The sequence below is a fragment of the Oenanthe melanoleuca genome, chromosome Z (assembly GCF_029582105.1).
Source record: "Oenanthe melanoleuca isolate GR-GAL-2019-014 chromosome Z, OMel1.0, whole genome shotgun sequence".
NCBI lineage: Eukaryota > Metazoa > Chordata > Aves > Passeriformes > Muscicapidae > Oenanthe > Oenanthe melanoleuca.
Window position 1 is genome coordinate 7,774,288 of NC_079362.1, and position 23,724 is coordinate 7,798,011.

Here is a 23,724-nt window from a genome sequence, read left to right on the forward strand (position 1 = left end):
CTGCCCTTGGCTGAACAGGCAGGGAGCATAACAGGCTGGAGTGGCTCCCTGTGAGGAGCTCATCAGCAGCTGTGAGTCTTGCTCTTTCTTGGTTAGAAAATGTGAGCTGAGGGAAAAGGTGCTGGGTGGAACAGGTCCAGGTTTTGTTGAGACAAAATTTTCTGTGCCTCATTTCTGTGAGTTTCCAGCCACCTTTGCTGTTCCTAGGTTAACTTACTGGTATTTCTGTTACAGCACCACTTCTGCCATGGACCAGCAGCCCGCTGTCCCAGCATGACAGAGCATGACCCTGAGGCACAGAACTTCCAGTCCCAGCAGAAGACAGGAGGGAGGCGGTCAGGACGTGTGGAGCTCCTAGGCTGGTCAGAAGGCACACTGTGAAAGGTGAGTATAACAGTTTTGGGGTTGAAATACAAAGAGCTGATATTCTTCACAACTTCTGGCAGATGCAGGCATAATTGGTTTCGTTTTGTGTTGGGTTCTGTCACAGCCCACGGTTCTTCCTGGGGCTAGAGCTCAGAGTGTTGGCAGTGGTGCTGGCTGCCTTGCCAGGCACACTGTCAGGCTGTGCAATTACCACTGATGTTGGTAATTACAAGTGTCAAACCATTTACCTGGCTTGCCTGCAGACTCCTGGCAGGCTCAGTTTGGGGGTGGGGAGCTGATCTAGCCTTTGCATCTCGAAAAGAAGGCCACAGACCCATGAAATCCATGGAAAAGGAACGCAGATGTCACTGTCTGCTGTGGAAGGATAACCATGTCACAGGTGACCAAAAGCACTGAGCAGGGGAGGCTGGGTGGGCAGGGGGCTCCCATGAGTGTCACAACAGGTCACAACCCTCTGTTAGAGCTCTGGCCTCCACGAGGTGCCAACACATCTCTCTGCATTACTAATGGGCTGTGAATTAATGTTGGTGACTGAATTCTGTCCAGAATTCCTCAGCTACTGCCACCCTGCTTTCCTGTGATTTCTGTCGCTTCCAGGTAAATGGGAGATTTGGAGACTAGCTTAATCCATACACGAAAATCATGTAGAATAGAGCAAATGGTAGCAAAATGGCTTCATCGCTCTCGGGACAGCACAGCCAGGTGAGTGTGGTTTTTGTGGAGGGAGCACCTACGGTCACCTTTGATCAGAGGCACGAGGCTGCTCCAGAGAGCAGGGCTGGCACAGCCTGCACACCTTACTCACTGTTCCCGTTGTTCTTGGGAGATATGCACACAGAAAAGGAAAAGCAACACCCCTGGCTTCCAGGGACAGATGTTCCTGCCTTGCTCTGCTGAGGGTTTGTGAGGAAGAAATGCAGCATTGCTCCATGTGAAACTTGCTCTTCTTGAAGGTGGGGTCATGCTTCTCTTTGTGGGGCCACAAAGACTAGGTTGCATTTAGCAGGGATCCTGCTCCACAGCTGCTTTCCTTCCCTGAGGTCTGAGAGTTGGCGTTAGGGTGGGGTGACCATAGAGTGGACACAGAGTGGACATCCATGGCCGAGAGCTGCTCTCGCTGCCTCGCTGGGTCAAGGTGCTGCTGGATGGAGGTGGGGCACACCTGGGCCTCTCCTCCTGGCATGGCTGGGAATCTGTGATCACGACCAGCCTGGTGTCCTCAGCTCCCTGCAGAGCCCAGGGAGTCGCTGCTGGCTGCAGGGCACAGCGCAGCCCCTGGGGAGCAGGGAAGCGTGGGGATCCCTTTGCACAAACTCTGGCTGTGTCGTGTGTGATGGGCCCTTGTGACCCCCAGGAGCAGCGTGCCTGCGATGGACAGCGCTGGGGACAGCGGGGCGCAGCCCGGCCGGGCCCAGGTGACGGTCACCGTGTACAAGGACCTGGTGCTGCAGCACTACGGCTTCGAGATCTGCCCGGGGCTGCCCCTCACCATTGCCTCCGTCACTGCAGGTGTGTGCTCCTGCCTGGGGGCGAGCTGCTGGCAGGTTGTGGTTCCTGAGGTGCCTGGTTGGTGTGTCAGCCCTGCCAGAGGGCCAGGACATCTCCCAGTGTCCTAGCCAGTGTCACTGTCCCCACGGGTTCTTCACCTGACCTTGGTAATGCACTGAGCTGCTCGAAGTGAAGCTCTTCCTGGTGTTTTATCTGCAATGCAGAGGATCAATTTAATCTTATCTTAGAGAATTTCATCTTATTCCACTGTGGTTGTGGTGATCTGTTGCTGAACAGACCCTGTAACTCAGAGAGGTTTGCTGCTGAAATCAAGGAGATCAGCTCCTCTAGCTATAGAAGGGAGGGGTGCAACTCAAAAACTGTGATTCTGTTTCTTATTTATATTTTATTTCTTTTTAATGGGTGTGGAATACCACGTGGTTCTCACGTGTTGGTGTGAGCGTGGCAGCCCTCTGTGGGGTGGCTGGGGCTCTGGGCCAGGGCATGTACCCTCTGCCCCCTTCCATTTCTCTTTATGCCCCTTCCCACATGGAACATGGTGAAATTATCTGAGAGTTGTGGGTGTAAGCAGTGGGTTGTTTTTTTTCTGCTGTGCTTCCATTCTTCTGATCAGAAAGCATCAACATTTCACTAAAGCTGAGGCACAAAGACAGCTGCCCTTCTGACCCTGTCCTTTGCTGATGCCTGGCCCATGTTGGGATCCTAGTGGGTTTGGGGTGCACGGTGACAAGGGGACAGCATGTGCTGGAGGGTCTTCCATGGGGCAGAGGGAGGCTCAGGTGGAGAACAAGGACACCGGCAGGGACACACCAGGTGCTGTCAGCACCCAGCTCCCCTCAACCACTTTTATTTTGCCATCCAGGTGTGGCTGTTGAGGGGAGCAGTGCTGGGAGGGAAGAGGACTCTAGGAGCTGGTGGTGGACAGTGGTCAGGACAAACTCAGGCTCTCTGTATTCTGGTCTTGAAGTTTGCAGTTTATTGCATAGGCCATGGGTGAAAAGGGCTCAGCTGGGAGCTGCCAGCTGCAGCTCAGAGCAAGGCAAAAAGAGAGTGGGGGTTAGGAAGAGTTCTAAGAAGTAAGAGTGGTAAGAGAGGGAAGTAAATGTGTGATATTCCTGTTTACAATACAATAAATCTTCTATGTTGAATATTCTAATTTTCACTAACCAATCCAATACAAGATACAAATCCTATAGCATTTACATACAGCCTATAAGAATCATTTATACTTTAAACTCTAAAAACTACTCTTTGGAGCCCTTCTGCCAAGCTAGCCGGGTCTTTTCTGACCTTTGGACCATTGTTGCATCAAGAGGGGATTACTTTCCTGGCCATCCTATTGTCTTCTTTTTATTTAGTAACTAGGTTTAGGTATCTCAAAGATGGCTTTCATTTCAATCTCGCTCATGGTTTCTATATTCTCAAAATCTTTTGCTGGGCACTCATATTTATAAGGTTCTCCTGATTCATGCTTCCCAACGGAGGAGCTCACCCTGGGTGTCCCTGGGCATCCCCAGCGCAGCTGTGGCACCTGGGGACAAGAGTTCGCGGTGGCCCGGGCAGCGCTGCGTTAGGAGATGGTGCCGGAGGGGTTTCCAGGGTGGGAGGCGGCCGTGGCTGACCCTGTGCCCGTCCCGCAGGGAGCACGGCCGACGGCAAGCTGCAGCCCGGCGACCAGCTGCTCGCCATCAACTCCAGCACGGTGGAGGGCACGTCTGTGGAGCGGGCAGCCAGCATCATCAGGTGCGCAGGGGGCACGGGGGACATGGGGACACGGGGACACCGGGGGTGGCGGCCCCGGCTCACCGCGTGTCCCCTCTGCAGGGACGCTGGAGACGAGCTGGTCCTGACCGTCCTGCGCTGCAGCTCCGTGAGTGGCACCCAGGGGCTGGCTGGGCTGGCTGCGGGCTCTGAGGGGCTGGTCAAAGCCGCGACGGTGGCCTGAGCGTCCTCTGCTGTCACACACACCCGTGGAGGGCGCTGGGGAAGGGAGGGCAGTGGCTCCTCACTGCCCCTGGTGCAGGGCCGGGCTGGCTGCTGGCGTGGGCTGCGGGGACACACTCAGCACCCTGGTGCGCTCGGGAAGGTCTGGATGTGCCTGGGGGCTCCTCCCAAATCCCGTTCGCTGTCCCTGCCCCGTGTCCTCAGGGCAGGACGGGGCTGTGGCAGGCCAGGAGACACGGGCGATTTGACGGGTGAAGGAATGGCTCTGCCTGGAAGCTGGGGAGGGGGACACTGGGGGATTCTGCTGTATTCTCAGGGAGCATCAGACCTTACAGGGAATTACTGTGTGACGTGTGCCGAGCTCCTGAGCGCACCTGTGTGCCCTGCCATGGTGGGAGCGAGCTGTGTGACAGCAGCGCAGCGCGGTCACCTTGTCGGGCTGTGCCCTGGGCTGTTTTTGGAGTGGTTTTGGGAAACCCAGGAGCGGGGAGGTGCTGCCCCGTGGGCGGGCAGGGCTCTGTCCATCGCTGCCCGTGCGCTGCGCGGGTTTCAGCCCCGCTGGAGCCAGCTGTGGCCAGATGCCCAGCTGTTCTGCGGGGTCCCAGCTGCCTTGCATGGCTGGGCACACACCTGAGCAGCAGCTGGCTCCCGGGCGGTGACACGGGGACAGTGTGTGGCACATGCCGCGCCCGTGTCCGCTCGCTGGGCAGCCGGGGGTGGTTCAGCAGCTGCCCAGGCGGGTCCGAAGGGCCTGTGGAAGGCTGGGGGCAGGGAGGCTCCCCAGAGCTGCTCTCCATGAGAGCAGCCCCAGCACGGGGGTGAGCTGCGCCCCTGCCCTCCCCGGGGCTGTGCTCGCTCCCCCCGCGGCTGCTGCCCCCACCCAACCGCGCTCTCGTTCCAGGGCGGCCCCAAGTCGTCGTTCCTCACGGCAGAGAAGAGGGCGAGGCTGAAAACGAACCCCGTCAAAGTGCGTTTTGCGGAGGAGGTGCTGCTGAACGGGCACTCGCAGGTGCGGGATTGCGGAGGGAGGGGGCGCGGGGCTCTCGGGCGGGTGCGGGGCTGGGGCCGGGGCTCCCCGTGCCCTGTGCCCCGGGCACGGTCCGGGCAGCGCTGCCCGCTGCTGCCCGAGGCCATCGCGGCAGCCGGGAGGCACCGGCACCTCTGCAGGGTTTTGTCTTTGATGTGCTCGTTCGGGCTGATGGAAAACACCCACCCGCGCTACCCCCGGCAGCCTCAGACCCTTCACCGCTGCAGAGGCAGCTGTCATCTCGGGAAGGGCTGATCCACCCGTGGTGAGCCCGCACTGAGGCGTGGCCGTGACAAACCCGGGGTGCTGAGCGCTGGTGTGTGTGCCAGGCTCGTGCTGGAGTCACTGGGCTGTCCCCTCCTGGGGACAGGTCACACCTCCTTCAGAGCGTTTGCCACCGGTCCCTGTGCTTTGCTGTGAGGTGTGGCAGTGTTCTCAAGCCGGCAGGGTGGCTTGGACCCCCACATCCCTGCAGAGGGTTTGCACAGAGCACCCAGAGCTGCCTCTGTGCCTGCCTCTGCCAGGTGAGCTGGTCACAGCTTGCTGGAGGTGCTGCAAACCCATCAGGGGCTCCTGGTGCTCCTGGCAGCTGGCTGGGTGCACACAGCTCTGTCTGCAGCAGGGGTGAGAACACTTGTATCCTGCCCAAAGGCTGAACACTGTGAATGTCTCCTTTTCTTTCTCTGTAACTTTCTCAGGTCACTGGGGTGAACTGGGGCCAACTGGGAGTCATTAGCTGTGTTGACCTTTACTTTTGTCTTTCAGAACCAAAAAACTTTGCGCTCAAAATGCCCCTCTCTGGCGTCCTGCTCATTAGTGCTGCTCAGTTGTCCAGGTCTGACCAAGCCTTTCTGCTTTGCAGCAATGGCAAACTACCCACTGAGCCCTTTTCCTTTTCCCTTCCTGTCTGTGTTTTGTTTCCTGTGGCTGCTGGAACTCTCCTGAGGCAGCCCAGAGCCCTCCCAGGGCAGGTGCTTCCTCTTTCCCCTGCACCATGGGCAGAGGTGCAGCTAGAGGTGCCATGGGTGTCACCTGCCCACAGGGTGCTGACGGTGTGGGTGCACCTGGAGATGCCTCTCCTCCTCCCTGCAGGGCAGGGAAGGCCAGCTGTGCCTCCAGACAGTGCCAGTGTCTCTCTGGACAGCCTTCCCTTCCTGGCAGGCAGTTGGCAGGTGCTCGTCCCTGCCCTCACAGGGCTCAGTTCACATCCCCAGGTGTGGGGGACACAGCTGTCTGGGGTCCTGCCTGGGCAGGGGGCCCTCCCTGGGACAGCATCCAGGCAGAGACCCCTCCTGCTGCTGGCAGATGTGGCACCCAGGGCACCAGGCAAGGGCAGGATGTGCCCCCAGGCAGAGATCTGGGCAGAGCTGGCCGTGGGACACAGGCAGGCACGAAATCACCAACAGCTCAGCTTTTCTTATAGCTGGGGCTGGCTCAAGTGTCTGCCCGGAGGCTCCAGGAGCTGGGCACGGTGTCACAGCCCCTCAGGTCTGTGCCAGCCACTGGCTGATCCCAGGGCTCAGTGGGTCTGTGAGTGGTCTCTTCTGAGAGCCTGAAGAAGGCACCTGTGGAGGGAAGGCTGCACTCTGTGCCTCCCTCTGTGCTCAGCCTTGTGCTGAGCTAATCACAGCTCTGCGAGTGCAGAGGAGGAACACAATCAGTGCTTAGATTGCTATTCATGTAGTGACAGCAGGAGAAATTAATTCGGGTGCTGGGGTGCCACTGGTGTTAGGTTCCCTTTTCACCATCTGGACATGTAACGTGTTTTGAGCAGGGAAGCATTAGCACAAAGGAAGAGTAAATAAATTTGTTGCATATTTATGATTTCTTTCTGGAAAAGCACTATGCACCGCAGCAGCCCTGAGTGCTTGAGGGCTGCTCTCCTTTCCACGGGCTGACGTACTAAGGCAGCCAAAATGGGTATTATGGCCCTGAAAACCGTGCAGCCTCCAGTTTCAGTAAATATACTGCTCTTGTCATCCTAATGGAGCACGGCTAAGTGATCCTTGTGGCGACGGGCAGGATCCCAGCGCTGCGTTCTGCAGCTGAAACCCGAGCCGGCAGGTCGGGAGCATGAATTGTTAATGCTGCCGTCCTGCCTCCGCTTTCCGCAGGCTGGTGATGTGTTTCTGTAGCCCGGAGCGATACGCGAGGCACAGGTCCCTGGGGACACTGAGTTATTAACAGCAGAATCAGCCCTGCCCTACAGGACAGGAAGGAATGGCTGCTGAAGCTCCCAGGGTTAATTCACAGCAGCTTCTGACAGCCTTGGCAGGAAGGGAGGAACCTCTGCGGGTGTCCTGGGTGGGGAATTGGGGCTGGTAATTCGGGCAGATGTTAAGTTCTGCCGTGTGCTGGCAGGGCAGGGCCCCCCTGGCAGGGTGAGTGTGGCTCTGGGGGCTGCCAGGGGAGATGTGCAGCTGCTGTAAAACAGCATCACTGTCCTGGAGCTGGTGGAGTGAGTGTAGGAGCTGGGGACGGTGGTCAGGACAAACTCAGTCTCTATATTCTGGTGTTGAAGTTTGCAGTTTATTGCCTCGGGTGTGGGTGAGAAGGGCTGAGCTGGGAGCTGCCAGACACAGCTCAAACAGGCCCAGAGGAGTGGGATAACAAAGGGGGTAAAGCAAGGGTGAGGGGTGCAGGGACAAGAGCAAGGGAGCCAGAGGGTGTCTGAGGGTGTCAGAGCAAGAGAGTGTTGTCTCCTTTTACAAAGTCTTAAATCTCCTTCTATGTTGGATATTCTACTCTTCCACAAACCAATCTAGTACAAGATACAAATTCTCTAACATTTACATAAAACCTATAGGAATGGCTACATTACCATGTTTTACTGCTTTCTTATCTCTAAACCTTATCTTGGACCCTTCCTGTCATACCTGGAGGGGGTCTCTGCTGGCTTTTTGGTATTTGCAGCAACTGGCGTTATCTTAACAAAGGGAGATAGACCTCCAGGCATCCACATTGCTGCTCTCCAGCCACTCAGTGGAACAGTGCTTTCATTTCAATCTCACCTACAGTTTCTATATTCTTAGCATCTTTTGCCAGGCAATCATATCTATAGGGCATTCCTATTTCTTCCTCCCCTACAGTAGACGTGTTTGGGCTGCTTAGATCCCAAGAGCTGGGCTAGAAAAAAGAGCAGCAGTGTTCTCTTTTTTCCTCTCAGTGGTGACTGTAGGCAGCTTGGACCCTACGACAGGGGTGTGAGGGGAATGAGGAGGGGTTCAGAATGGGTTTGTGTTTGCTCTGGCAGCACTTCCAGGGTGTGTGGGCTCTCTGTCCAGAGGGCCCCAGGCTGTGGGGCAGTAACTGAAATACAGCAGAGATCACCTTAGAAACACCACTGTTGACCCTGACTCTCTCCACAAGCAGATGAGCCCTTTAAGTGATGGGTAGAGTGCTGGCCCAAGAAGGTGAAAGGACAGGCTGGATAGGAGCTCTGAGAGTGGAGCAGCAAACCTGCTCTGCACTGAGCAGCCAGAGGAGCAGTGGCACCAAGGGGCAGGCATTCTCTGCCTGTGGGTGAGGTGAGGGGCTCAAGGGTGACCAGGCTACCCCAGCAGGACACAGCCCACGCCCCCAGACCCTGCTGAGCACCCAGCAGAGATGCCCTCATCTTGTTGTGGAGGTTCTTTGGACCTCCAGTGCCCTACAGGCACCAAACTCTGGAGCTCTTGGCTCCTACTTTGTCAGGTTATCTTAAATAAGCAAAGCAGCTAATAGTTAAAAAGGTTATTTATTACAAAGCACATCTTATCACAAAGCACATCAGTCTCAACAGTACACAGACAAGCAATAGCAAAAAGCAATGGCAAATGCAGTAGCAATAGCAAAGCAAAAGCCTGGCAAAGAGCAAATGGCTAAAAGCACCAGCTCTCCCCAGTACAAACTCTTATATAGGACTTCTCCAACAAGCTAAGACACAAGCTCAGACCACCACTCCTTAACCTGTTAGAATTCCAGTTTCTTAGCACACCAGGTTACGTATAGAACTACGCATAAACTTTATCTTGTTCTGTCTGAGAAATGTCAGCAATATCCTTACTATAGCTCTATTATGTCTAAGCACTGTGTACAGCTGTGGACCTGGAGCCTTCTGTTGAAGATATCAGTGTGTTTGTTAACCTTCACTAGAACTCGCTCTGCTACTATGGCATTTGAAATTGTTTACTCACTAAAAGCATCAGAACTCACTCTAAAACTTATTCAATCCCTGCACTCTGATTTCTCTCTGAAGAATTCAGAGACCCCTGGCTCATTGACTCCAGCATCTTGTTCCACGTGTTTGGGACCCACCTCGGGACAATCTGGTGGCATGACCCCTGCTTGGGCAGTGCCAGGGTTACAGATCTGAGGGCAGGGCTGGGCGGAACAGCTCTGTGTGTTGGGCAGGCTCCCCGAGGCAGCGTGGAGGGTGTGGGCAGCTCATGGTGTCAGTGTGGGGTCCCTGCTGCCTGGTGATGGGGAGGTGCCTTTTCTGGAGGCACTGGGGGGTTTGGTGGTGAGCAGGGAGGATGACTTTCTGCTCCCAGTGCCTGCTGGATCCTTCAGTGCCACAGGGAAGGGAAGGGAAGGGAATGTGCTCCCAGCCACGTGCCGCTGCTGTGCTGCCCGCAGTGTTACAGTAAAGACATTTGCTGTGCTCTCCTTCTGCCATTCCCTGCCAGGAGCATCATCAGGAGTAAAGCTTGGTGCCGTGCAAGAGGGTTGCCAAGGCAGAGAAGGATTTTCCTGGATGCCAAGACTGGCAGTGCCAGGCAGAGCAGGCTGCAGGCTGGATGGCCCAGGGTGCAGCTGCTGCTCTTGTTCCGCAGGGGAGCTCCCTCCTGTTCATGCCCAATGTTCTCAAGGTGTACCTGGAGAATGGACAGACAAAGGCGTTCAGGTTTGAGAGGAGCACCACTGTGAAGGTAAGGATGCTTGGCAGGCTGTTCCCAAACACCAGCAAATCCAAAACATCAGCAAAGGTGTGGGCAGGGCACCTGCTGGAATTGCTGGCTGGTGCTGGCACACTGGGTTCCCTGAGTTCCAGCCTCATTTCTGCACTGCTGAGGATGTTCCCCTCTGGAGACATTTCACCCCCTCAGGTGAAACAGCAGTGTCCCATAGAATGATCCTCCTGAACCAAGAGTGATCTGCCTCAGGTCACTTCTGCTGAGGGCATCACAACAGGTTCCCATTATTCCCCTGAAAACACAATGCTGCTCTGCAGAGCCTTGGATCCAGCCCTTGCCATGGCTGCTGTGCTTGGACAGAGCCTTACACATCTCCCATTTTCCTGGCCTGGTTGTTGTAGCTGCTCAGTGTTTGTATTGGATGTAGTAAGAATTTGGCCATGGCCAGTGGTTGGAGGTCCTAAATTGCTTAAAGGACAGGGGGGTGCAGATGCTGTGGGAGAGATTCACAATGGACAGACATTCTGGGGCTATCAGGCTGAAAGTATATTAAGGGGAAACACAAAGAGAACTTCATTTATCATGCAGTGAAAACTTTACTCAGAAAAGGAGGAGTTTGTCTAGCTCATTCCAGCTTCACAAAACCGTTGTGGTCTCTCAGGGAAGTGTCTGCAAGCCTTCTGACATGCAGGGTCTAGAAAAAGAAAATAGTGAAATAAAGCAAGGAGGTGGAAAGGACAGGAAAGGTAAGTTGTAAAGAGATATTTGAATGCTTGTTCCCAAGGGTTTAATTTCTAAAGGATGGATTAGCTCTTTGTCTTTGACTTGAGTTTCTCAGCTCTGGCATGGAATAAGTTTTCCCAGTTTTTGAGAGCAGCTCTCAAAGAGGGCCCTCCAGAAACACCTAAAAGAGTAAAATGCTTCCCAAGTTAGGTGTTTGCAGAAACTCCTCTGTGTCTTGAGGCACCCTGGCTTAAAACTGAGGTGAGTCAAACATTTATGCTTGCCTCAAGAAGCTTGGGTGAGTCCAAGGGCTTCTGTTTCAATTTATGCATCAAGCCTGAGGTGAATTTTCGTTTTGCCAAAAGTAAACCTTGTTACTTTCATAGACCTTAGAGACCATTGCCAGGGACACCTCTCACTTGTTTCAGTCCTGTCCAGTCTGGCCTGGGACACTTCCAGGGATGCAAAGGGTTACAGAGTTCTAGAGAGCCAGAATAACAAACACAGCAGACACGTGGGTCAAGGGTGGCAGAAAGTGCCCAAGACCACCCAGGTGACAACTGTAAAACTTTGAGTGTGAGGCAGCTGAGGACAGGCAGCTCCAGGCAATGGATTTGATACCTGTGACACCCTGGGGCTTGCAGAGCTGCAGCTCCCCACCTTGTCCTGCTGGGCTGCTGGATGTGCTGTGCTCTGTCTGTCAGTCCTGCAGGCTGCAGTGCCCCCCTGGTGGGTGGATCTGAGCTCTGTGTGGCCCTGTGCCCTGCAGGACATCGTGCTGACCCTGCAGGAGAAGCTGTCCATTCGCAGCATCGCCCACTTCGCCCTGGTGCTGGAGGAGCAGTACAACCTGGCCAAGATCCACCTGCTGCACGAGGAGGAGCTCATTGCACAGGTGAGCACAGCCCTCTGTGTGTCCCACTGCCCCCAGGGGCACAGTGGGGCACAGGAGTCAAACACTGCAGGTCACCAGAGGGCTGAGCTGGGTGATGCCACCCACTTGTGCCACGGTGTTCACCCGTGTCAGGAAAATTAACCCACAAACTCCAGAGGTTCATGTCCAGAAAGGAGACAGAGGAGTCCTTTTACTTTATTCCAATAAAAGAGAGGCCCTGGGGCATCCCCTGGGATCTCTCAGATTTTTGGAGGCTGCAGCTTCCTTTTATCCCAATTTCCCTCTCTCTTTCCCCATTGCTGAGGCACTTGAGAGGTACAGACTGCCCAAACACCTGATACCTGAGATTCCCTCCAGTGTACAACCCTCCCTTTTCATTTTTAATTCTTATAGAATAAATGGTTTTCCCCCATTTCTTCTTTCATCTTTCGATATCCAGCTTAATTTATCAGCAAACCTACAGTTTGTTTGTAAAGGCAAATATCATTTTCCATTCATCAATCAGTGGAATCCTTCCCATTGTTTCTTTTATCTCTTAGTGGTGGTTTTATCTACGAGCAGACCTCCAGCTTTTTGTAAAGACAAATTCCTCATTCCTCTCACCCACTCCCTGGGGAAGGGGCACTTTGGGAGCATCCTGAGTGTCCCCACACACAGAGCAGCACCCATGGGCTGGTGTTGCCTGGGCCGTGGAGAGCAGTCATGGTGCCATCCTTTGTGCCTTCTGCCACATCAGCCCACCTGCCTGAGCCTTTAAACAGCTCTAAGGCAGCTGTACCTGACCTTGCTGCTTACCATTCCCTGGTGTCCTGTTTGCAGGACAGGTGTCTGCCAATAAGGGCGGAAGCTTCTCTTTGAAATGGAGAATGTAAACCCTCTCCCTCCAAATTATTATAATTTTGAAATTAAGAGCAATCTCAGGCAAAGAGATGGGAATTAGGAATAACAGTTCTTTCCTAGGAAAATTCAAATAGAAATGCAGTATTACACAGAACAATCCCAGCCCTGCCAGAGTCAGAATCCAAGCTGACACCCGTCAGTCAGTCAGGGTGTTGGCACAGTCCCATTCAATGGTGGCTGCATCCTCCTGCAGGGGCAGATGTGGTTCAGCTGGAGCAGTGCTCCTGGAGAAGGTGCAGTTTCCTCTGAAGCTCCAGGGATGATGTGCAAAGGTCTGGTTTTCCTCTGGAATCCAGTGGAAAGAAGGTTCCTTGGTGTCCAAAATGTCAGTTTTTATCTGGGTAGGAAAGGCTTGGCTCCTCCCCTGGCTGGAGCATCTCCCAGTGGGATGATGGAATTTTATCAGTCATGCCCTGGGATTCAGTGGCCATGAACAGGAGATATCTCCTGGAGGGAGGATGGGCTGTGGGAAGATAAAGATGATTGCCCAGCTGGTTTAAAGATGGCCCATGAGCAGATAATGTGTGCCAGGAGATCAGGGGCACTGCCCCACCTGGCTGCAGCAGATGGGGACAGAATTCACATTGCTGGGACACACAGAATTCACATTGCTGGAATACACAGAATTCACATTGCTGGGATACACAGAATTCACATTGCTGGAATACACAGAATTCACATTGCTGGAATGCACAGGATTCACATTGCTGGGATACACAGAATTCACGTTGCTGGAATGCACAGAATTCACATTGCTGGAATACACAGAATTCACATTGCTGGGATGCACAGAATTCACATTGCTGGGCACATCAGCCCAACACAGCTGGGCAGTCAGAGCATTCAGCCAGGCAGAGGCCACCTGTGAGTCAGTGCTTTGTGTCCTGTAAACAAGAGAGCTGGTGTGATCCTGCTGCTCTGACACTGCTGGTTTGTCAGCAGGTGCCTGCTCAGTCTCAGCTCCTGAGGCAGCAGGAGTTGTGCTGATGGGTCTGTTGGCTGGCAGTGCACTGCAGAGGGGTTTGTGGAATCACACAGAATATCCTGAATGGGGAGGCACACGGGGATCATTGAGTTCAAGTCCCTCAGTGGCTGATGCTGTCAGACCACTGAGCTCACGGGTCAGAGGATTTCTGCTGGGCAGGATTTGCCCAGAATAAAATGTGCTGATGTATAACTCAGAGTCTTGACATCCTAATGACATTACAGTGATGATTCAGGGGTCTGTTTAGGGCTGCTGTGTCTTGTGACTGCACTCCCAAGCAGAGCAGCCTGCCCCTTCCCCTGCTGTTATCACACAGCCCCAAAGCCTCTGTCCTGGTCACACTGCAAGGCAATGGGATCAGTGGGTATTTAATGAAGTGTTGCTCTCAAAGGGCTTCTGAGCTACTGCAGGAAGAAGGATCAGATATATAATGACAAACACTAGCAAAGCCTCCTTGTGTTTGTAAGGACAATCTGCACCACCCCCTTGCCAGTGGTGCTAAACAATTCCTGAGGGTTTGCAGAGCTCATTGTGCACCTCTGGAGGGGGAGTCTGTGGTGTGATGCCCTCTCTCTGTTGCAGGTGGTCCAGAAAAGAGACTCTCACGACTACCGCTGCCTCTTCAGAGTGTGCTTTGTCCCCAGGGACCCCTTGGACCTCCTGCAGGAAGACCCTGTGGCCTTTGAGTATCTGTACCTGCAGGTGACACTGGGGCATTCCATGCTTAGCAATCCCTTCTGGCCCCATTTTCCTTTTTGCTTTAAACCAGAGTGTGCCTCAGACTGGGTCAGCTGTATGGGTGTGTGTTGCATCTGGTGTTGCTCGAGGTGAAAGCAAATAAATGAGCAGGAAGGGCCTTTGCAGGGGTTTCACAGAGATGTTTGTTTCAGCCACGCTTGTGCATCATCCAGAGTTCAGGGAACAAAGGCAAAGGGGCTTGTGAGGGTCCAGGTTTAGTACATGGGATGAGCAGGGTGGGAGAGCATCAGAGACCAATTACCAGGGGACAGGGGGGTGGCACAAGAGAGAGGTTAGGGCATGGGGGACAACAGGGAAACAGGGTGGGAGTGACCAGAGACTGAGGGACAGGGAGGGGGCTGACCAGGGAACGGAGCAGGAGTGTCAAGAGAAGGCAGTGAGAGAGGCCTCTCATGCTCCCTAACTGGGAACACCTTTCTGGATCTCCACAACTCCCCATTTCTTTATTAATAAAAAAAGCTTCTTTGAATGATTTTAAAATCAAATGGTTGAGGTAACTAAAGAACACAAAATGACAAATACAATCAAAAGCATTCATAAAACAATTTTCAAAATGCAAGCTATTTTTTGAGTCCCCAATGTCTGAACAGATTTTTGGAGCACCTTGAAGCTGGTAGGAAGGGAGGTGAAGTTTTCTTGGCATGGAAACTGAGTCAGGAAAGGGATTCTTCAGCATGGACTGGCACTCTGGTCACTGTTAGCAATGTGGTCAGCTGTGATTGAGCTTGTACGAGGTAGAATGGGGGTGGAGTACCTGTTGAAATCTAAATAGAAATCATTAATTTTGAAGAAAAAACAAAGGTTACCTTGGGAGATTTTTCTTTCTTTCCCCCCGGCCCCATAGGTGTGAAATGCAGAGCACTTAAAATCAGATAATTTCGATTCGAATTCCCCTAAATCCTTAAATCACGGGGTGTGCTTTGCTGGTGCTGTCCCTCCCGGGCGGGTGTGTGTGTCCCTGCTGAGCTGCCGTGCTGTGTGTGCCCAGAGCTGCAGCGACGTGCTCCAGGAGAGGTTTGCAGTGGAGATGAAGTGCAGCGTGGCGCTGCGCCTGGCGGCCCTGCACATCCAGGAGAGGATCTGCGCCTGTGCCCAGCCTCACAAGGTGTCCCTCAAGTACATCGAGTAAGTGCCCACTGCTGTGCTGTGCTGTGACAGCCCAGGGAGGGTAAACGTGGCACCAGCTGGCTGCTTGCCCCGTGCTTAGCTCTGCACAGGAGCCCAAAGGGCACTGCACCCTCCTTTTGGGGCAGGGAGGGCTGGTGAGCCCCATCCTTAACCCACTCAGCTACCTGAGAACTGCACACAGTGAGCACCTGGGTGTCCCCAGGGTCTTGTCTGTCACAGGGCCAAGACCTGGAACTGCAGAGCTCTCACAGTGATGGTTACCCAAGCTGCTCCTGCCAGTACCGGGTGCAGCACCTGGGGAGAGAGGGTGTAACCATCAGCTTTGCACACCAGTACATCTCTCCATCCACCAGATGGAGAAATGCCAGAAACACCTGCTTGGGGCAGTGAGAGATCCTGTGAACTACTGACATCTGTGGGGAAATGCTTTCAGGAGGAGCAGGTGTGCCTTGCTGCATGTTGGTGCTCTTGGGCTGCACCTGCCCTAGAGAAGCCCCTGCTCCAGGAGCTCATCTCCAGGAGTGGTGATGAGCTTATTGTTAATTCCTAGGCACGGGTGTGGTGACCAGGTTAATTTCCAGGCATTGTGTGCAGCCAGATGTGCCCAGCTGTGTGCAGGCACTGGGGACGAGGGGCAGCTGCCCTGCTCTCACCTCACAGGAGATGAATGCTTGGGCTGAGCAAACCCCAGCAGCACACATGGCCCACCTTCTGGGTCCAGGAAACTGAACTGGAATGTCACAATCCTGTCCCAAAGCAAGGACAGAATCCCCATCCTCTGGATTGTGGGGGCAGATTGGAACTGTCCTGCTAATGAAGGCTGTGAATTCCCTCCTGTGAAACCCTGTGGAAATGGTCATTCTGCCCTGCTCCCTACCCTGGCAGGTGCAGGAGCAGTACACTGGAGTCAGTGAGGGCACTGGGTGTGCCACAGCCCCCAGGGCTGCCTGGGGTCTCTGCCCTGCCCAGTGCTCCCTCCCCTCTTTCTGCCAGGAGAGACTGGGGAATCGAGAACTTCATCTCCCCCACCTTGCTGCGAAACATGAGAGGGAAGGACATCAAGAAAGCCATCAGCTACCACCTGAAGAGGAACCAGGTGCTGTTGGACCCTCGGCAGAAGGTAGTGGCAGTGCCCCAGGGTGGTGGCAGTGTCCTCCTGTGTGTCCCCTGGGGTCTTTCCCTGCTGCCCACGCTCCCTGAGCTCTGTGTCCCCCTCTGCCCTTTGCTGTGGGTGCCATGTGGGATGGCCGGTGGGCACCCCTGCTGCCTGCCCAGGCTGAGCTGGATGTGTCAGACACCAGAGGGTCCCTGTTGCAGTTCCTGAGCCGTGTTTCCTTCCCTGCCACACCAGCACACGCTGACGGCAGCCCAGGTGCGCCTCAGCTACCTGCAGATCCTGGGAGAGCTGAAGATGTACAGCGGCAAGATCTTCAACGCCACCATGATGGTATGAGCTCTTTCCGTGTGTGGTTGCTTCTGGCATGCAGTCCTGCTGGCCACCCTGCTTCTCCCTGCCCTGGGATGGCGTGGTAGATGTTGATCTGCTGGAGAGGCTCAGCATAGATCCATGGAAGTGTCCACACACAGACCATAACTACACAGTAGTTATGCACCTCTTTTCTAATTGAAAGCTGTGACTCTTGGTCCTCAGATAAACCCTGTCTATATTTTGTGTGTTATAAAGTACTTGAGAAATCTGGGGAGGCTTCGAAACCCTTGAAAAAATACGGGAAACCCTTAAATCACTGCAAAAAATAACTCTTCTATTTGTACGAGAGTTGTTGGTTTTCCTGCCTGTCCCCACCTGGGTCTCTGCTGAGCTGCAAAACACAAGCTGTGTCACACAGGGAGCTGAGCAATGTTGGTGCAAGGCTCACCCATGGGTCACAGTAATACTACATTTACACCTACGTGCAAATTGAACAATGTCTGCCAGATTATATTGCATTAATCAAATTTTTAAGTGTCTCACCCTAACAGAAAGCACTGGCACTTCTTCCAACCCCAGAAATGTCTTGGTGAAGTTTCTACCCTGCAGGGATTTACCAAAATAAGAGTATTGGTCTAATACCAATACTCAACTGTGAGGGACAATAGACTCTCTAACAATTCAAAGTGTGTGTTTATTCAGCGCTGGGCAGCAGTGAGGTAATCCTCTAATACATACTGCAAAGTCACAGGTGGTCATAGAGTCTATTTATTAAACTCAAACAAATACTTATTCATAATAACAGCCCCTCCCATGTCCCCTTCCTATGGTAATTAGCTAGAATAGCTATTAAGCATTGATTGACTTCTTAAATTAAGTCTGGGGTCATTTTTGTGGGGAGGGGTCTTAAAAGGAGGAAGCAAGGGGAGTCTTCCTCACCCTAAACTCTTGACCTTTTCTATCAATGACAATACAAATGATTTCTGGGGATAGTCCAATTTCCCAAAGAATGGGTTTCTGGTTGCATTGCCCATGTTCCTTTGGATCTGCTCACTAGTTTCGTCTTTTCCCATTGTAAGCACAGCTGGACAAACATGAAATGACAGACAATCAATTATTTAAGTTTCAGATAACTACTCCTTTCTAACTTCTAATTATTTTCAGCAAGGTAACTAAAATCCTAATTTTCTAAGATAAGTGTTTCAGCAGCAGGTCTCATTGAGTCCCTGTGGGGACACCCTGGGCTGCCCTGCTGGCCCCTGTGCAGGGCCAGGAGCTGTGTCAGCCCAGCAGCAGAGTCCGTGCTGAGATCCCACACGAGGTGGGTCCCGGGGTCCCTGCTCCCGGTTTGAGCAGGTTCGACTCTGCCCCTGCAGCTGCAGGACAGGGAGTCGTACGTGGCCCTGCTGGTGGGGGCCAAGCACGGCGTGAGCCAGATCGTCAACAGCAAGCTCAACATCGTCAGCAGCCTGGCCGAGTTCCCCAGCATCAGCAGGGTGGAGCTCAGCGAGGAGTCGGAGCGTGTCAGCAGCGTCAAGATCTACCTGCAGGACCTCAAGGTGAGCGGCTGTGCGGGCACGGGGCAGCCACAGCCCCTCCCGAGGGCCGAGCCTGTCACGGGATGAAGGGCTCAGAGCAGGCTTGGGCGACAGCTGTAGGAGGAACAAAAAAATTAATAGAACAGCGATTCTTCCTGCTGAGGAACAGTGATTCTTCCTCCACCAGTGAGACTCACCAAAGCACAAAAGGCAAGAAAAATAAATCTCTCTTCTTTGTGCCTCCTGCAAATCACACTGAGGGAAGTGTGAGACAGAGGGGGGTTCCTTGGCCTTGTGCAGCCTGTTCCTGCAGAATGTGGTACAAACAGTATTTGATTTTTCTAATATTTTCTACCCTTTCCTCCCCCACGCCAACAAATAAAACAAACCACAAAAGGTGCTCACGCTGCTGCTGGAATCAAACAGCGCCAAGGATCTCGTCTGCCTCATCGTTGGGTACTACCGACTCTTCGTGGATGCGAACGGCTCCATATTCACCTGGGGCGAGAAGCAGCAGCAGCTGCACCGTGTCTCAGCTGAAGAAGGTTTTGAAAAACAGCGCTTTCCGACCGAGGGTGGGGAGGGAGCGGGTGGATGGGCATAGCCCGGGGCTGTGTGGTGGCACCGCCGCTGGTGGAGGCTGGAGCTGATGTTGGGGGCTTTTCCAGCATTCCCGGGGCCGGGATTCTGCGCTAGCTGCTTGGGGCCAGCCTCACCCCGCGCCTCGCCTTGCTGGCTAGCGACCTGCGAGCGCTGAGCCCCCGAGGGAGGGTCTGGCTGCCCCTGCCCAGCCCCAGGATGGGCTGACGGGCTCCTCTGGATCCCAGGGTATGAATCGCGAGCCTGCAGCGACTCCGAGGATTCCTGCGAGTCCTGCTCGGAGCGCGGCCGGGGCAGCCGTGCGGAGCGGCGGGGCGAGCCCGGCAGCCCCGGGGCGAGCGGCGCAGAGCCCCGGGAGGGAGGGGGCGACCCTCGGGACACCGCCACCGACAGCGCCTCGGAGGCGTCCGACTCGGCCAACAGCGAGAGCCGCGGCTTCAAGACGAGCGGCTCCAGCGACTCCGTGGACGCGCTGGAGGAGGATGAGCTGGAGGCGAGCTCTTCCTCCCGGCCGGAGCCGTTCCGCCTCTACACGCCCACCGTGCAGGAGCTGAGCGGCGCCGGCGGCTATTTCTGCTTGCTGCAGCTGCCGGGGGCAGAGCCCGGGCCGAGCCCCGCGGGGCAGGGCCAGCCCGAGCCCGGGCCCGTGGCCGTGCTGCCCGGAGCGTCCCCCGGCTGCCGCAGCCTGTCCCCGCCGGGCCCGGGGCACGGCCACCCGGTGCTGCGGCCACCGCCCGGCTTCGGCGACTCCAGCTCCGAGGAGGAGTTCTACGACGCTGCGGACAGGCTCAGCCCTCCGGACGCGCTGGCAGGTAAAGGCACACCTGCGGGCTGCAGGTGCTTCCTGCCGGGGGCTGCCTCTGCTCCCAGCTCACCTTCCTTTGGGGGCTCACCTTCCCTTTGGGGGCTCACCTCCCGCTTTGGGGGGTTCACCTTCCTTTGGGGGGCTCATCTTCCAGCTCTTATCAGCCCCTGCAGGACTTGTGAAGGTCTTTTGTGTCACCGTAGGGTCAGGTGTAACACACTCACACACACTTGAGCAGGATTATGGCATCCTCTTCCCTCGTTATTCTGCGTGTTCTCCAGTTTATATACTCTTAACAAAGCGTGATCTTAATTGCATCACAATGAGTTATTGTATTCATCGGTGCAAATCAATTAGCATCAATATATTTGGCAAAAGTTTTGCAGGAAGTTAATAAGGCACGTGTACACCTTTACTTATGCACGTAGTGTAGCTACAAAAATCCTTCATGTTTTTTTTTAAATCGTTTTCCAAGCTGATGTCCTTGCCTTCTTCCTTGCTGTGGATACGCTCGGGATTCATCAATTGCTGCTTCTCCTGACTCAGTTTGGCTTACAGGCCAGCTGTCAAGCCCCCCACACCTTTGAACATCCATTCTCCCCTGGCCACTCCTCACACAATCACAGTGACATTGCAGGACAATTTCTTACCACTGGCTGTTGGGAAAAGTCAGTTTTCAGAGGAGTGGCATTCTGGAATCTCTACTCTCTGTCTCTCAGCTAAGGAGACCCCAAACCTGTAAAACATTGTTATGTGAACCCCCAGGATCAAAGGTTTTGTTCAGGTCAGAGGCTGGGTCAAGGATTCCCAGGGCTGGGCAGGCCCCTGACCATTGTATTTTCTCAGAAACAAGAGGATTCTTGTTTCTGAGGTAATCAGCTCTTTCAGGATTAACTGAATCTTTTAAGAATTTCATTCATACCATTAGAACAGTTTTGGCTTTTATAGTAATGCACAGTCACTGTACTGTGTTCAGACAGAAAACTCATCTCTGGAAAATGTTATAATCTAAACATCCAGTTGGGAACCTCTGGCCATGTTTTATTTGGTGATAAGCCTGCAGCTGTGGGCAGTGCTGTCCCCAGATTTACCTGGGGAATTACAGCCACACCTGCCTTCAGGTGAGTCATTAACCCTGGGCTTCAGTCCCTGTAGCCACACACCAGGCTCTGCCCATTCCTTGACATCCACCCCCAGGGAGGTACTGGATCACAAGAGACCATTTCCTTTTGTCCTCAGGAGCCAGGCATTGCTGCTGTGATTCCAAATCCTGTGCCAGGGACTTTTTGGCTCACTGTGTATGTGTGTACTCTGTATATGTGGGTATTCTGCTGCCCGGGATTACTTCCTGATTTCCATGTTTTTCCTTGCCATCAGGGTATGACACAGCATCCTGGGAGGGTGGAGAGAGCTCCTCCTGCATCCCCAAGAGGCTGAGGTGCTACAGCTTGGGGGAGAAGCATGGGCAGGAGAAGGAGCTGGCCTGCACCAAGAGCCTGAGGAAGAGGAGGTCTTTCCTGGAAACTGATTACACCTCACAGGTCAGTTTCCCTGCGGCTCCTCCAGGCTCTCCACAGCGCTGCTGCTCCTGGCTGCCCACTCAGCCCTCCCCAGAGCACGCAGGGAAGGACACGGAGATGGCCACCACTCCTGTGGCCACCCAGGGACAGAGGGACACTGCTGGCACAGACCCCTGCTCTGAGCTGATGGACACCACAGGGACAAAGCCGGCGATGGAACAGCTGCTTCCCCCTGTTTCTGACATTTGCCATCCTGGTGACCACTGTGGGGAGGAGGACAGCAGCCCCCAGCCTCAACAGCCCCCCGAGCAGCCCCTTCCCCGAGGGCAGAGTGGGGCTGCCCAGGAGAGCTCTGCAGAGCAGACAGGTCCCAGGTGTGCCAGTGAGCAGAGCTGTGCACCCACCGGGGGCTGCCAGGCCCAGGGGGCTCAGCAGGAGGGGGCTCATCTGGTGGCCACCCAGCACAAGGCCAGTGCTGTCCCCTCTGCTGTTGCCTGCCCCTCTGACGAGCTCCTGCTGCTGCCACCTGCCCAGGAGCTGGCCCAGGAGGAGCTGCTCCCTGCGAGTTTGGAGCCTTCCCTGGCTCCCTGTCAGGAGGGCAGCAGTGGCCAGGGCTGTGCCAGTGGCCAGGGAAGTGCTGGTGGTGTTAATCCTGATGGTCAGCGCTGTGCCCACAGCAGCAGCCAGGGCGCCGTGTCCCGGGCCAGGAGCCCCCAGGTGCTGCGTGGGGACACCCTGAGGAAGGTGCACCAGGGCCACTCGGGGTTCCCAGAGGCAGCCCAGCTCCTGGCAGAGTGCAGCAGGGCCCCGGGGGTCCTCACCCGCCTCTCCTGGCTCTCGTTCGGGGTGAGGACAGAGCCTGTGTCGCACAGCCTGCTGCAGGACAGGCTGCAGGACCCGCCTGAGCCTTTGGCCTGCCTGGCCACCAGCAGGGCCGTGGGGGCGAGTGCTCGTGGAAGGAGGATGCCAGCAGCCCCTGCTGGGGCAGGCTTTGGCCAGGAGCTGGCGAGCAGCTCCGGGCTGGGTGCAGAGCCCACGGGGGATGCAGATGAGGCTCAGCAGGAGCCACAGCCTGCACAGGCTTCTGCTGCCAGAGAACAGGGGAAGGACTCCTGCCCGGCTCCCTCCGCAGGGATCTGCATCTCCCCAGCCCCAGCTGCCCCGGGGAAAGCAGCAGGAGCCTGCGGGGCTGCAAAGCCCTCCCTGCTGTGTTTCCACCCCGAGGAGGGGGAGCAGAGCCCTGCACCCCCCGTGCCCCGGGGCTGCTCCCCGGCGCCTCGGGGCTCGGGCGGCTGCGGCTGCCGGCTGCCCTACATCAGCTGCTTCCCCCAGGGCCAGGGCCAGGGGGAGCGTGAGGCCAGCCCCCCCCGGCTGCCAGGGCCCCTCACCACCCCCCCAGCCAGCAGCTCCAGCCTGCCCAGGAGCCCAGTCCCCACAGCTGGGCAGGCAGGGCAGGACCCCCACATCCGAGCGCTGGGGCAGCTGAAGGACCAGGCGTGGCTGAGCCCTGCGGATTGCTCCCGCTTCCTGGCCTACACCGTGCAGCTCCAGGAGGTTGTGGGGAAGCTCTGCGGGAGCCAGGCGACCCACCTGCACGACCAGTGCGCAGAGCAAGGTGCAGAGAGCAAGGGTGCCCTGGGCTGGGCTTCCCAGGACCTGCTGTCCAGCTGCCAGGCGCTCCTGAGCACGGAGCAGCCTCTCACAGAGGTGCAGCGCGCACTGAGAGCGACGTTTGACCGCCTGGTGCACCTGGCAGTGACCTGCTTCCAGGTGACACACTGCTGGCAGTGCAGGCAGAGGCAGCAGGAGCTGGGAGCTGCGCTGGGGGACGTGGTGGGCACCTACCAGCAGCTGGTGCAGGCTGTGCACCAGCAGCTCCACGGGCAGGTGTGCCCCGAGCTGGGCACCAAGCTCCTCGCCCACCAGCACACGGCCCTGGCAGCTGCCATCCTGTGTCTGCTGCAGCAGTTCAGGGCATCCCCCTGGCTGTGACAGGCAGGGTGGGGGCACACAGGGCACTGAGGGGGCCAGAGCCCAGCTGTGTACCCTCTGTCCAGCTCGGGCTCTCCCCCAGCTGACGTTTAGCCCAGGTTGGCCATGGGAGGACGTGCCCACGCTGCTGCCTGGGCTCCCTCTCCAAGAGCAGCCGTGCCCCAGGTGCTCCTGCAGCCCCTCAGCGTGTGTGTGTTGCCCAGGGCTATCAGGCTGTGCAGGTGTCAGTCTCACGGTGTTGTCTCAGCTGCCTTGGTCACCCATGGGGAAGAGTGGGAGCCCTTCAGCCTGCCTTTCCCTCACCCTGCTCTCCAGGCAGGCCCTGCACTAAAGGGATACCAAACCCCACCCTGGCCAAAGGAGGAGCCCAGGTGGCCTTCTCCACCCTCTGTGGCCAAGGGAACACAGTGATCCCACATTCAGCTGCTTTTCCTTGGCTGGAGAGGGTCATCCCAGCCAGGGCAGTGCTGCTCCTGCTCAGCTCCTGCTCTGCAGCCACGTGCTGGTGAGCAGGACAGGCCCTGGCCAGCTCCCATCCCCTCTGGGGCAGCTCCTGGCTCTGTGTGTGCCAGCAGGGTGAGCCCCCACACCATAATGCTGTGGTCAGAGCTGTGCAGAGGCTGCCAGGGGCTCCCCAGCCCTGTCCCACTCCCAGCAGGGCTCACCCTGGCCAGGTGTGAGCTGGAGG

At 55.7% G+C, this 23,724-nt stretch overlaps 1 protein-coding gene across 1 annotated transcript; it reads left to right on the forward strand.

The window, feature by feature from the left end:
• The first annotated feature begins 1,215 nt into the window (after window positions 1–1,215).
• FRMPD1 (FERM and PDZ domain containing 1) lies at window positions 1,216–23,036 on the forward strand. Its single transcript, XM_056513278.1, is given in 17 exon segments — window positions 1,216–1,340; window positions 1,742–1,896; window positions 3,537–3,639; window positions 3,721–3,766; window positions 4,742–4,849; window positions 9,400–9,454; window positions 9,457–9,491; window positions 9,682–9,777; window positions 11,255–11,380; window positions 13,848–13,967; window positions 15,013–15,149; window positions 16,146–16,272; window positions 16,504–16,599; window positions 17,958–18,140; window positions 18,517–18,664; window positions 18,947–19,531; window positions 20,902–23,036. Coding segments are annotated over 17 exon segments (4,380 nt in total).
• The last annotated feature ends 688 nt before the right edge of the window (window positions 23,037–23,724 follow it).